At 37.0% G+C, this 12016-nt stretch overlaps 1 protein-coding gene across 2 annotated transcripts in view; it reads left to right on the forward strand.

Moving 5' to 3' along the window:
• The window catches only part of LOC150097435 (carboxyl-terminal PDZ ligand of neuronal nitric oxide synthase protein-like), a 287244-nt gene that overhangs the window by 83226 nt on the left and 192002 nt on the right, over positions 1 to 12016 (forward strand). Inside the window, exon 3 of one of the 2 annotated variants that reach the window (XM_090407036.1) lies at positions 1721 to 1814. In XM_090407036.1, the coding sequence (XP_090263162.1) occupies positions 1721 to 1814 (94 nt within the window). Of the gene's footprint in view, positions 1 to 1720; positions 1815 to 12016 lie in introns of those variants that run through there. The other variant, XM_090407034.1, reaches the window with a different exon arrangement.

Raw genomic sequence — 12016 nt, forward strand, 5'->3', positions numbered from 1 at the left:
ATCTATTACAAAACCTCAATGTCAATTCATCTGCAGGATTGGATGGTATACCAGCTCGTGTCGTACGAGAAGCGGCTAAAGAATTGTCAGTACCCTTGACCATTTTGTTTAATTTGGGTCTCGGGTCTGGGTTAGTCCCAAGGGGGTGGAAAGAGGGGAAAATAGTCCCACTGCATAAAGGAGGTTCCAAGACTGCTGTTGTAAATTACCAACCTATTAGCATATCAGGAATCGTTGTCAAGGTCTTGGAGAAATTAGTCAAGAAAAGAATACAGGATTGGATAGATGAAAATGGGATATTGTATGGGGGACAACATGGTTTTGTGAAGGGTAGATCATGCCTTAGTAACTTGCTCACGTTCTATAACACAGTGACGGCTGAACTGGATAAGGGTAATGGGTTTACAGTGATTTTACTGGATCTTGCCAAGGCCTTTGACAGGATACCACATGGAACCCTAATCAGTAAACTGGATCAGATGGGGATGGATATAGGGTTGGTGAGATGGATAGGAGGGTGGTTGATGGAGAGATATCAGAGAGTAGTTTATTCAGGCGTAGAGTCCAAAAGACGGCCTGTGACTAGTGGTGTGCCGCAGAGTTTCTGTTCTTGGACCACTACTGTTTAATTTGTTCATTAACGATATAGGAAAGGATTTGAGAGGAACTGTGCATCTGTTTGCGGATGATGCAAAGTTGGGTAGAGCAATAGTAAATGCTCAGGATTTTAAAATTTTGCAGGATGATTTGGATAGTTTGGAGGACTGGGCTAAGGAGAATGGATATCAATTTAATGTGGAAAAATGTAAGGTTTTGCATTTTGCTGTGAAAAGATTAGCAGCAGTATTTCACATTGGTGGAACTGTACTCCAGGAGATTGACGAGGCCAGGGATTTGGGGGTGTTGGTGGATAGGGAGTTGAAGTTTAGGGGACACATCGCAAAAGTGGCAAAATCAGCTCATTAAATCACTTGGTTGCTGAAAAACACTTTAATGAGCAGAGACAAACAGGTTATTGTTCCTCTGTATCGAACCTTAATAAGACCCCATCTAGACTACTGTGCCCAGATATGGGCACCAGGATTTCTTGTTGATGGGGAGGAGGTGGAAAGGATCCAAAGACAAGTGACCAAGATAATAGCAGGACTATGGAATGAACCTTATGAGAACAGGTTGAAGATTTGTTGGCTGCAGAAATTGGTTGATAGGCGGAAAGGGGTGATGTGATTAAGACATTCAAATTACTGAAGGGTTTCTATAAGATTAAATTAATTCAGAAGATTTTTTTAATAAAATAGGACTGGTAGTGGGACGACTTAGGGCCTTCCATGGAAGCTTGGTAAGAGTGCGGTTAGCAAGGGTGTTAGAGCTAAGTTTTTTACTTAGAGAGTAGTAAATGAGTGGAATAAGCTGCCAGAGTCTGTTGTGGGTGCCATGACTGTAAATGAGTTCAAGGTGAAGTATGATAGATACTGTGTGAATGTTGATTGGTTATTCTTGACATGATGTTGGCCCTCCCTCGATGAGTCTAAGGACTCCTTGGAGTTGCCTGTAATAATAATAATATTCTAATAGTTTGTTCTGTATAGTGAATGAGTCAGTTATAGTGCAAGCATTTGTATTTTAATGCTGTACTACCATATAATGATCATTTTGCACATCCATTTGTAGACATATATATATTTATACTAAAGGAATTTGTTTTCTTGTACATATGTAGTATGAATTTAAAGCCAAATCCATGAAAAAGAAAAAGGTTAGCATTACAGTATCAGTGGATGGAGTTAAAGTAGTCCTCAGGAAAAAAAAGGCAAGTTTCTTAGTATTAAATAATTGCATTGAAATTTTAAAACGTATTTCTTCTCAAGAGTAATAATTAAAACATTGCATATTTTTTAATATGATCTATTTATGTAAGAGTCATTATAAGCCATGTCTGTAGACTTTATGTTTGTGATTTTCTAACAACTACATCTGATCATTTTTTCTGTAGGGAAAAAAAAGAATCTTAATAGTATTCTAGTATCATGATTCTGGTAGTAAATATCATCAAATCATTAGGATGTTATTCTGAGAATTTTCTTAAGTTCTATCACAGATTTTTAAAAAAGTAGATTATTATTATGACATGACACCTGCAAGAAGTCAAAGGGCTCATTGCATGAGAACAGTCCACTCTATACAACCCACTTTCTGCACTACTTAATTCTCCATCTGCACACAATGTCACTGCCTACTCAGTGTGCTGCAATCCATCAAATACACACAATGCCATCTACTACCATTATCACACTGGCACAATCCATCAAATACACACAATGCCATCTACTACCACTACTGGCACATCACACTCCTAGTATACACACAATCTGTAAATTGTGTGTATACTAGGAGTGTGATGTGCCAGATGAAAAACTAGTTTCTGAGAAGAAAAACCTGCTTCATCCATATGTGATTGATTAACTTACCTTCTTTTGAAAAAAAACATTTAAAAATTGATCTCATCACAATGACAATCGGACCCAGCTCTTTTTTCCAATCAAAAGGTGCACTGTTACGTCATTCTTCCAGTTGCACTACAGCAGCACTTAAGAATATCTGAATATCTTTTTGTAAGAAATAGCATGTCTGATAGAAGTCCTAACAGAGAACTGATTTCGCTCATATAGTATATTTATCAATTAATACACTGCTCAAAACAATTGGGGGATATTTATTTTCTGTCGGATAATTATAAATTTCTGCAAATAATTATAACTTGGGTACTTTATACATGAATAAATATTTCTTACTTATGGATAGGGTTTAATCGATGAGATATTGTTTAAATAATCGATATTTATTACAAATTTAACAAATTATACATTTTAGCGTGAAATAATATTAACAAGAATAGCCCAAAACACTTTTGTTAATTTTTAATCGGGCGTATGGTCTCCATTAACAGCCAAAAACAACGATACATCTTGATTGATTGTACCGGATAAGATGATCAAACGGTTCTTGTGGGATATTCCCTACTCTTCTGTGAGAGCAATTTTGAGCTCTTGAAATGATCGTAGTGGCACCAGTCAAGCAGAAATGCATCTACCTAAAGCATCCCAGGCATGTTCGATTGGATTACAATCCAGTGAACAGGCAGGCCAGTCCATTCATTCAATACCTTCTTCCTCAAACCACTCTTGTACCAAATTTGCATGGCATGGACAAGCATTGTCATCCATAAAAAATGAATTCTTGACCAATTGCAGCAGCAGCATATGGATCAACTAGAGGTTCCAAAATCTCATCGCGATACCTTTGGGCTGTTAAGGAACCTTTTCTGATAAAATAGAGATCAGTATGGCCACCTATACTTATTCCAGCCCATACCATTAAACTCCCACCTTGATGTTGGGGTCTTTCACGAACAAATTGTGGATTATTTCTTGTTCCACTTTCATGCCATATCAAGATACGTTGGTTATCTGGTTGCAGGCTGAACCTGTACTCATCACTAAAAAGTACACGAGCCCAATTCTCATTTGTCCAATTGCTGTGTTCCTATGCCCAAATTCTTCAGGCTCTTTTGTGATTTGCAGTAACTGGAATGCAAACCATTGGTCTTCGAGCATATAAACCTATGACATGAAGACGATTTCGTACTGCCTGTGTCGATACCAGCCTCCCTGTTGCTGCAGCAAGTTTGCTTCGAAGTTGTGTTGCATTAAATGTTCGATTTCTTCTGGCAAGTAATGACAAATACTGATCGTCTCTTGGAGTTGTTGATGATGGGCGACCTTGATCTTTTCTTCGGCAAACATTTCCCTTCTCCAGAAAACGATTCCAAAGTTGCGAAATTACGCTTTGAGATATATGACAAGCTTGAGGTTTGTCCAGCTTCTAATCGACCAATGGCTCTTGGCTCTCCAAGCCATGGATTCCAGAATATCATATTGCTCTGCCATTTTTAACAAAATAATGGGTGGTAGGTGACACAAGTTTACAATTGAAATGATAATTATGCACTGTGGAAGTGAGCTCAACAAGCCACACTTTTATACCCCTCACATGCTAATACGTCTAAGACATGTTTCAACAAGTCTTAATGTGATTTTGTACGCAGTTGCGTGTTCTGTACTGTTGTATATTAAGAATATTTTAAAATAAATGTGTTACATTTGTAAACTATTTTTATAACTTTATAATTTACAAGAAAACCAAAATATCCCCTAATTGTTTTGAGCAGCATATTCAAACTCTATTTAAATGTATTCAGATGATCTATAACAGCCTTTCTCAACCTTTCTAATGCCAATGTCCGGTAAAATGCTGAAAACAATTCTACGGACCACAAGTTACAGAGGCGTAGTTGGGGGTCCACCCTGGGCAGCACTTTTTGGCATTTAAGAAATCTTGCTTTACTGTCTATAAAACAGCAACTGAGTGATGAAATAGACTTCGACAATGTCATTGACGATTTTGTGAACAGAAAAGCAAGAAAAATAACATTTTAGAATGTTGGAATTAAAGTTTTACTTCAAAAATAAACATAGTGTTTTCTATTTATTTCCCTATACTTCCTTTTTGATTTTTCATAATTTTTTTAAAAACCTAAGCAGGAATTACCAACATTTCGGAAAAACTGTGCCATTTATAACATAAGAAATCTAAAAGCATGTTTTGAATACATATGGAAACATAATTAATTAAATTGGAAGTAAACGATTAAAAGTGTATCATCATTGAACAAAGTTTTAATTTTTATTACACAAATAAATAATGTGATCTAATTATGTTACTACTTACTTTTAATGAGATGATTGAGCTTCTCGGCTCTTGAAGAGTTGCTGGATATCTGGTTCAATATTGGTCAACTTCAGTCGAAGATCAGCACACACACTAAGACGATTTCTGTATTTTGTTTTTATTTGAAGGAGCAATGAAAATCCTTTCTCACAAAGATAGGTTGTAGAGAACTGCATGACGATTGTCAAAATTCGGGAAATTCCCTTCTCACTGCGAGGTCCAAAATTGAGCCGAACCAAGATTATGGAATTGCATTTTAAGTCCACTCTCACTTGAAAACTCAATTAACTGTTTTTTTTTTATAACGAAAGGTCGTTCTCGTGACTGCAAGCCTGAAATGGATTGCGAACTCACAGAAATTTCTTATAAAAGTTATTCGGAAAATATGTTTCAAAATTCCTTTTCAGATTTTTGAGGTGGTCACAAACCCTTTCCAGAAACTCAGAATCAACAAAAATGTAATTTTCCACTAAAAAGGTTTCCAGTGTTGGAAAAGGTGCAAATTGTCTGTCTTTTACATAATTAATCCATAAACCATTTTTTTCTCAAATGCCTTTATTTTGTTGTAGGCATCAAGAACAGTTAAAGAATTTCCCTGAAGGGAGAGATTAGTTCATTTAATTTCAAAAAAATGTCTGAAAGATAGGATAGTGTTGATAACCATGCCTCGTCAACAAGGAGTGATGCAAAATCAGAATTACATTCATTTACAAATAATAAAACTTTGTGCCTTAATTGAAATAACCTTGTTAGTACTTTGCCCATGGGAAGCCAGCGAATTTCAGAATAAAGCAAACATTGTATATATTCACTGCCCATTTCATCGCAGAGTACTGAAAATAACCTGTTATTTAACGGTCAAGCTTTAATAAAATTAACTACCTTTACAGCATTATATTGCACAGTTTTAAATTCTGGTGGCATTTCTTTGGAGGCTAATGCTTTCCTATATATGAAACAATGTACTCAATTCATATCCGGAGCTACTTCTTTGACCATAGAAACAACCCCACTATGCCTGGCTGTAAGGCCGCGAGCTCCATCCAAACAGAAGCCTATACATTTTTCTCACTGGATCCCTTTTTGTATTATGTAATTATTGAGAGTGTGAAATATTTCTTCTCCAGTTGTTCGGGATGACAAAGTTTTACAAAACAGAATATCATCATGAATGTTGTTATCATGTGCATATCTTACTTCTCGTAGACAGGCTTATACGTTGGTTATGCATTTCTAAATCACTTAGGGAATTGAAAAAACGTAGATCCGAATATAAATTAAATTATACTTAAATAAATATTTCCGATATTTCGGCAATGTCACATTGCCATTTTCAAAAGGAACTTACAAAAAGGCAGTTGCACACAGGCACTAACAATACAGTAACTGAGAATGAAGATATGAAGCTATCGTTCTCCTAGAAGTCCTGATGGTGCCCTCTGGCGGGCTAAGTAGGCGTTCTTGGCCATTGGGCTGAAGGTCTGCTGATGTATGCCTCCCAAATTTGGGGCAGTCGCATAAAACCAAATTTGTTGAGGTTTGGAGAGTTTCTTACGGCAGAGGCTGATTCCATAAATAATCTTTTGAATTTATATTTGCTCCGGTGTATTACTGTAGCTTTCTTCCACCGTATTCTGTGGCGAGTATCCAGAGCATGGTCTGCAAGACCAGAATGGCTATACTTGTAAAACCGGATGTAGTCCTTGTGTTCAGAAATTCTGATATTCGCTGTCCTGCCTGTTTGGCCAAAGTACGACAGTTTACAACTGCAAGGGACCTGGTATACACCAGGTAGGTTTAGGGGAAGTGGTTGGTCTTTGGTAGAGCGGATAAGGGATGCCAATTTTCTGTAAGGCCTATAACAGGAGGTGAGGTCATGTTTTTTTAGAATTTTGGTAATTTTTTCTGAGGTGCCTCGGATGTAGGGAATGGTGATGGATTTAGAGTAATCTTTTTTGTGGAGGGGGGAGGAGGGGGCTGTGGTTTGTAGGTTTTAATATTTTTTGGATTTTTTTTGGGGGGTAGCCATTGGCTGAGAAAGTGTTGAGGATGTGATTTAGTTCAGTGTTAAGGGCTATGTCGTTAGAACAGATTAGTTTAGCCCTGTTGTATAGTGTTTTTACCACTCCATATTGTTGTGAGGGGGGGGGGATTGTTGGTGGATGTATCTGCCTGTATGGGTGGGTTTTCTGTAAACTGAGAAAACCAAAGTTCCATCAGGCTGGCGGGTGACTAGTGTGTCTAGGAAAGGGAGGCAGTTGTTTTCCTCTTTTTCCAGGGTGAACTTGATTCTGGCGTGTTGGTTGTTTAAGTGTGTAAGGAAGGAGAGGAGTGCTTCAGAGCCATGTGACCAAATAGCAAACACATCATCAACGTAGCGAAGCCATATGGTTGGTTTTTGTGGTGCAGAGGCTAAGGCTTTTTCCTCAAAGGTCTCCATAAAGAAATTGGCCAAGGGTGGGGAGAGTGGTGAGCCCATGGCTGTCCCCTCTATTTGTTTGTAGAATTTTCCCTGCCAAACGAAATAGCCTGAGTTCATTGTGAACTGAAATAGGGCTGAGATATCGGGAGAAAATTTAGCTTGGATTAGCTCTAAAGTTTCCTTGAGTGGGACATTTGTGAATAAGGAGGAGACGTCGAAGCTGACCATTATGTCAGTATGTTGGAGTGTAAGGTTTTCTATGCTGGCTTTGAAGTGGGCTGAGTTTTTTATGTGTGATGGTGTGTTGCCAGTATAGTGTGTGAGCTCTTTGGCCAAATGTTTAGCTAATTTGTATGTGGGGGAATCAATGCCATCCACTATGGGACGTAATGGCAAATTTTCTTTATGTATTTTTGGGAGTCCGTAAATATGGGGGGGTGTAGAGTTAAACGGTTTTAATCTGTTGGTAACTTCTACAGGCCAAGAAGTGACTTTCTTAAGGAGCCTGTGAAGTTTTCTAATTTGTGAGTTGGTGGGGTTGTAATTCATAGGGAGGTAAGTAGCCCGATCTAATAGAAGAGAATCAAGTTCACCCTGGAAAAAGAGGAAAACAACTGCCTCCCTTTCCTAGACACACTAGTCACCCGCCAGCCTGATGGAACTTTGGTTTTCTCAGTTTACAGAAAACCCACCCATACAGGCAGATACAGCCACCAACAATCCCCCCCCCCTCACAACAATATGGAGTGGTAAAAACACTATACAACAGAGCTAAACTAATCTGTTCTAATGACATAGCCCTTAACACTGAACTAAATCACATCCTCAACACTTTCTCAGCCAATGGCTACCCCCCAAAAAAAATCCAAAAAATATTAAAACCTACAAACCACAGCCCCCCTCCTCCCCCCTCCACAAAAAAGATTACTCTAAATCCATCACCATTCCCTACATCCGAGGCACCTCAGAAAAAATTACCAAAATTCTAAAAAAACATGACCTCACCTCCTGTTACAGGCCTTACAGAAAATTGGCATCCCTTATCCGCTCTACCAAAGACCAACCACTTCTCCTAGACCTACCTGGTGTATACCAGGTCCCTTGCAGTTGTAAACTGTCGTACTTTGGCCAAACAGGCAGGACAGCGAATATCATAATTTCTGAACACAAGGACTACATCCGGTTTTACAAGTATAGCCATTCTGGTCTTGCAGACCATGCTCTGGATACTCGCCACAGAATACGGTGGAAGAAAGCTACAGTAATACACCGGAGCAAATATAAATTCAAAAGATTATTTATGGAATCAGCCTCTGCCATAAGAAACTCTCCAAACCTCAACAAATTTGGTTGTATGCGACTGCCCCAAATTTGGGAGGCATACATCAGCAGACCTTCAGCCCAACGGCCAAGAACGCCTACTTAGCCCGCCAGAGGGCACCATTAGGACTTCTAGGAGAACGATAGCTTCATATCTTCATTCTCAGTTACTGTATTGTTAGTGCCTGTGTGCAACTGCCTTTTTGTAAGTTCCTTTTGAAAATGGCAATGTGACATTGCCGAAATATCGGAAATATTTATTTAAGTATAATTTAATTTATATTCGGATCTACACTGTTTCAATTCCCTAAGTGATTTAGAAGTGCATATCTTACGTAGAATATTAAGTGTGCATCACTTGTAACATCAGTAGTCTCATCTATTTGTAACGCATAATAAGGGCTCTTAACTCTTTTGATTAACTGAGATTCTACATCACCTGCCATATCATTAATTCTGCGACCGACAGTGTCATTTAAAAGAGGAATCAAATCAACATCTTTTAGAACTTGTTGCCAAACATCGTTTTTGCCACATCTTTTATAACTGGAAGTAGCAAATTTTCCCCGATAGAATGATGTTTCCCTGTTTTCACTATGCACAAACTTAAGAGATAGTATGCTTCCACTGCCTTTCTATTAATGGAACGCATGACCGAACTATATCTTTCCCATGATTTGATGTCCCTTAGCATCGCTGAAAAAATTCAGTTGGCTTATTTTTCACATCACAATGTTTAGTTTCTAAATATCGTCGGAGTTTATGGGTTTAATGCACTCGTTCGACAACACTTCATAACACAAACCACGCTGAGGTTTCTGTTCACTTTCATCTCCACACCAAGGAAACCTGAATTCCAAATATGAACTGTTATATTTCCTACTGTATTTTTTCTTTGAACTGCTTGTTTCTTCTCTTTTAATAGTGTCAGATTTACTTGCCGTTACAACATGTGTATCACAATTAGGGTTAGCCTTACCTGTTTCATTTGCCCTTCTTTTCAAAGTCCTAGTCCTAAGCCACTTTTCCATTATTAAAAAACATTGCCGAAAAATATATAAATATATAATACTGGGGTTAACTCAGGACACACTTTGTCCAAGTATCACTTAGCACTTCTCGAGATATACTGAGCCTTGGTTGAAGGAGGGAAACCTTCAATAGTAAAAATCGATAAACAACAAGCGATTGGTTGAAATATGGATAACATGTTCACTTCAAAACTGACAAAACAACAAATGAAGGTGGAAACAATAAAACTATATTATTGTTCACTTCACCTCTTTTATTATTGTCATTCTGCCGCTACAAATTTAGCGGCAGAATGACGAATAATAAAAGAGGGGTGAAGTGAACAACAATATAATTTTATTCCTTCCACCTTTGAACATTCTGATGATATTTGTTGTTGTTTTAAGTCTCCATTTGATTTCAATCATTTTTACTTATTCAATTTTAATTTGTTTAGATAATTGAAAAATATATATTTATTTAATTAATTTAAGTCTGCCTGCTGACCACCTGTCCCATTGTCGCTTTTGTAATGGGTAGTGGGAATACAACTTGCTCAGAGTTGCATGTACCATTTAGTTGGGATTATTCCCTTGAAAGAATTCTGCCCAATAGTTCGTTATTGTAATATATCCTAATGATATCTGATATCGAGGCCATCTGGTTTAAACACGTGCTATTAGAAAGCTCCTGAGATCTGTGATTTTTGTTGATTTATTATATTCTTAGATTTAATGGTGTATTTTTAGCATATTATTGTAGTTCTTAGTATGATTATTGTACTACAGCATTTTATAACATAATTGCTGAAATATTATTAGTTTTTTACTACTCTTAAGAATTGCACCAAAAGCTCATTACAACAGGGCAGCGTCTAAAGCTCAAGTTGTTATTACTAAGGAGAGTATTTGTCCTGATGAACAAAGTACTACTGCAGTGTTGGAGATAATTTATCAGGATAAGCTGACATTAGAAATATCTTAATTAAAAGAAATTATTAGAAAATCAGCCAGAGAATTGGAAAAGGTGGAAAAAAATTTGACTAAATGTAGACAGCATATGAAAAAGGATCAGAACAAGAACAGGTAGGAAAGTACTGAACTTCGTAATCATTATATTAATAACAAGGTAAGTGAGTTAAAATCTAAGAAAAAAGAGGTTTCTAGTTTCCTGGGGGCAAAAATTAAAAATATGACAAACGTAATTGAAAAAGAAAAGTAAAAGAGATGGTAGTTCTGGTAAATACTAATAATATAAATATATTATTCGTATAAATAATATACAGGTATCCCTTGCTTAACCACGTTAATCAAAACCGTGTTTTGATTAACTTGGCAAAATTAACTGCGACAATCCCTTGATATACGCAGCAAGAGTTCTGATTAACGTGACTTTAACCCTGCGGAGCTCGCAGCTGATCTGAGAGATACATGCTTAATGTAAATTTTCTTACACATTTCAGTGTATAGCTTGGAGGTCATGAGGAGCTGTGCATTCATATGTCAGCACTGTTTTTTTGCTGTCAGTTTGGTTTAACACATTTTATGTAAAGGTTTGTGATATTTGACAGGAAATTGTATCTGAGAGATACCACGACCTCCGATGTCAGTATAGTTTGGTTTATTTATTTATTTATTTATTTTAATTCTTTCTTCAATAATTTCTAGAATGTAACTAAAAATAAATAAACCATCGTGTATTACTGAAATAGAGAGGCAAAGGCTTATTTATCATACATGTCCTCTAGGAGATGTGCTTTACATTATGGAAAATACTAAGGAAAGTGATCTGGAGTTTACTCCACCTTTACTACGAGTTGCCCATAAGGTTGCTTATACTTGCATCTGCCGAAACTTTTAGTTTCTATATTTGGCTATGAAATAATGTTGGATTCAATATCCACTTAATTTGTATCATCATGTATTATATATACAGTGTTTTTTCTTTATGTTTTATATCATTTTAGCACATACTAGTAATGAATGTATCTCTCAGATATACCGCGACCTACACTGCAATTTTTACTGCCGCGAGCTCCACAGGGTTACATTTACCACGCAAAAACATGCAAACCGTGTGGAGTGAGCATGATGATGTCACTTTCCTCCCATGCAGCCTCCTACGAATTATTAATACAGTAATCGATCATGGATGAATTGTAATTTTTACCATTGGTTATTAGATTTGATTAATGTGATTTTGATATGAGGGATTAATTAACCGCGTTAATCAAGAGATACCTGTATATAGTATAATAAATATGTAAATATAATATATATAATAAGTAATATAATATACATCTCCTAATATCATATCCTCTCTAATATAGTATTAGAGAGGATGTGATAGGTCTGCTGGAAGAAGCAAGAAAGAAATGTGAGAGAGTAAAAATTGTAGGATTGCTACCCAGATATGACAGTACCGAGTTAAGAAGGAGGGCAATGATAGCAAATAATGTCACGCACAGGCTGTGTA

The sequence above is a fragment of the Typopeltis vanoorti genome, chromosome 17 (assembly GCF_054136105.1).
Source record: "Typopeltis vanoorti isolate ZY-2024b chromosome 17, IOZ_Tvanoo_1.0, whole genome shotgun sequence".
Classification (NCBI taxonomy): domain Eukaryota; kingdom Metazoa; phylum Arthropoda; class Arachnida; order Uropygi; family Thelyphonidae; genus Typopeltis; species Typopeltis vanoorti.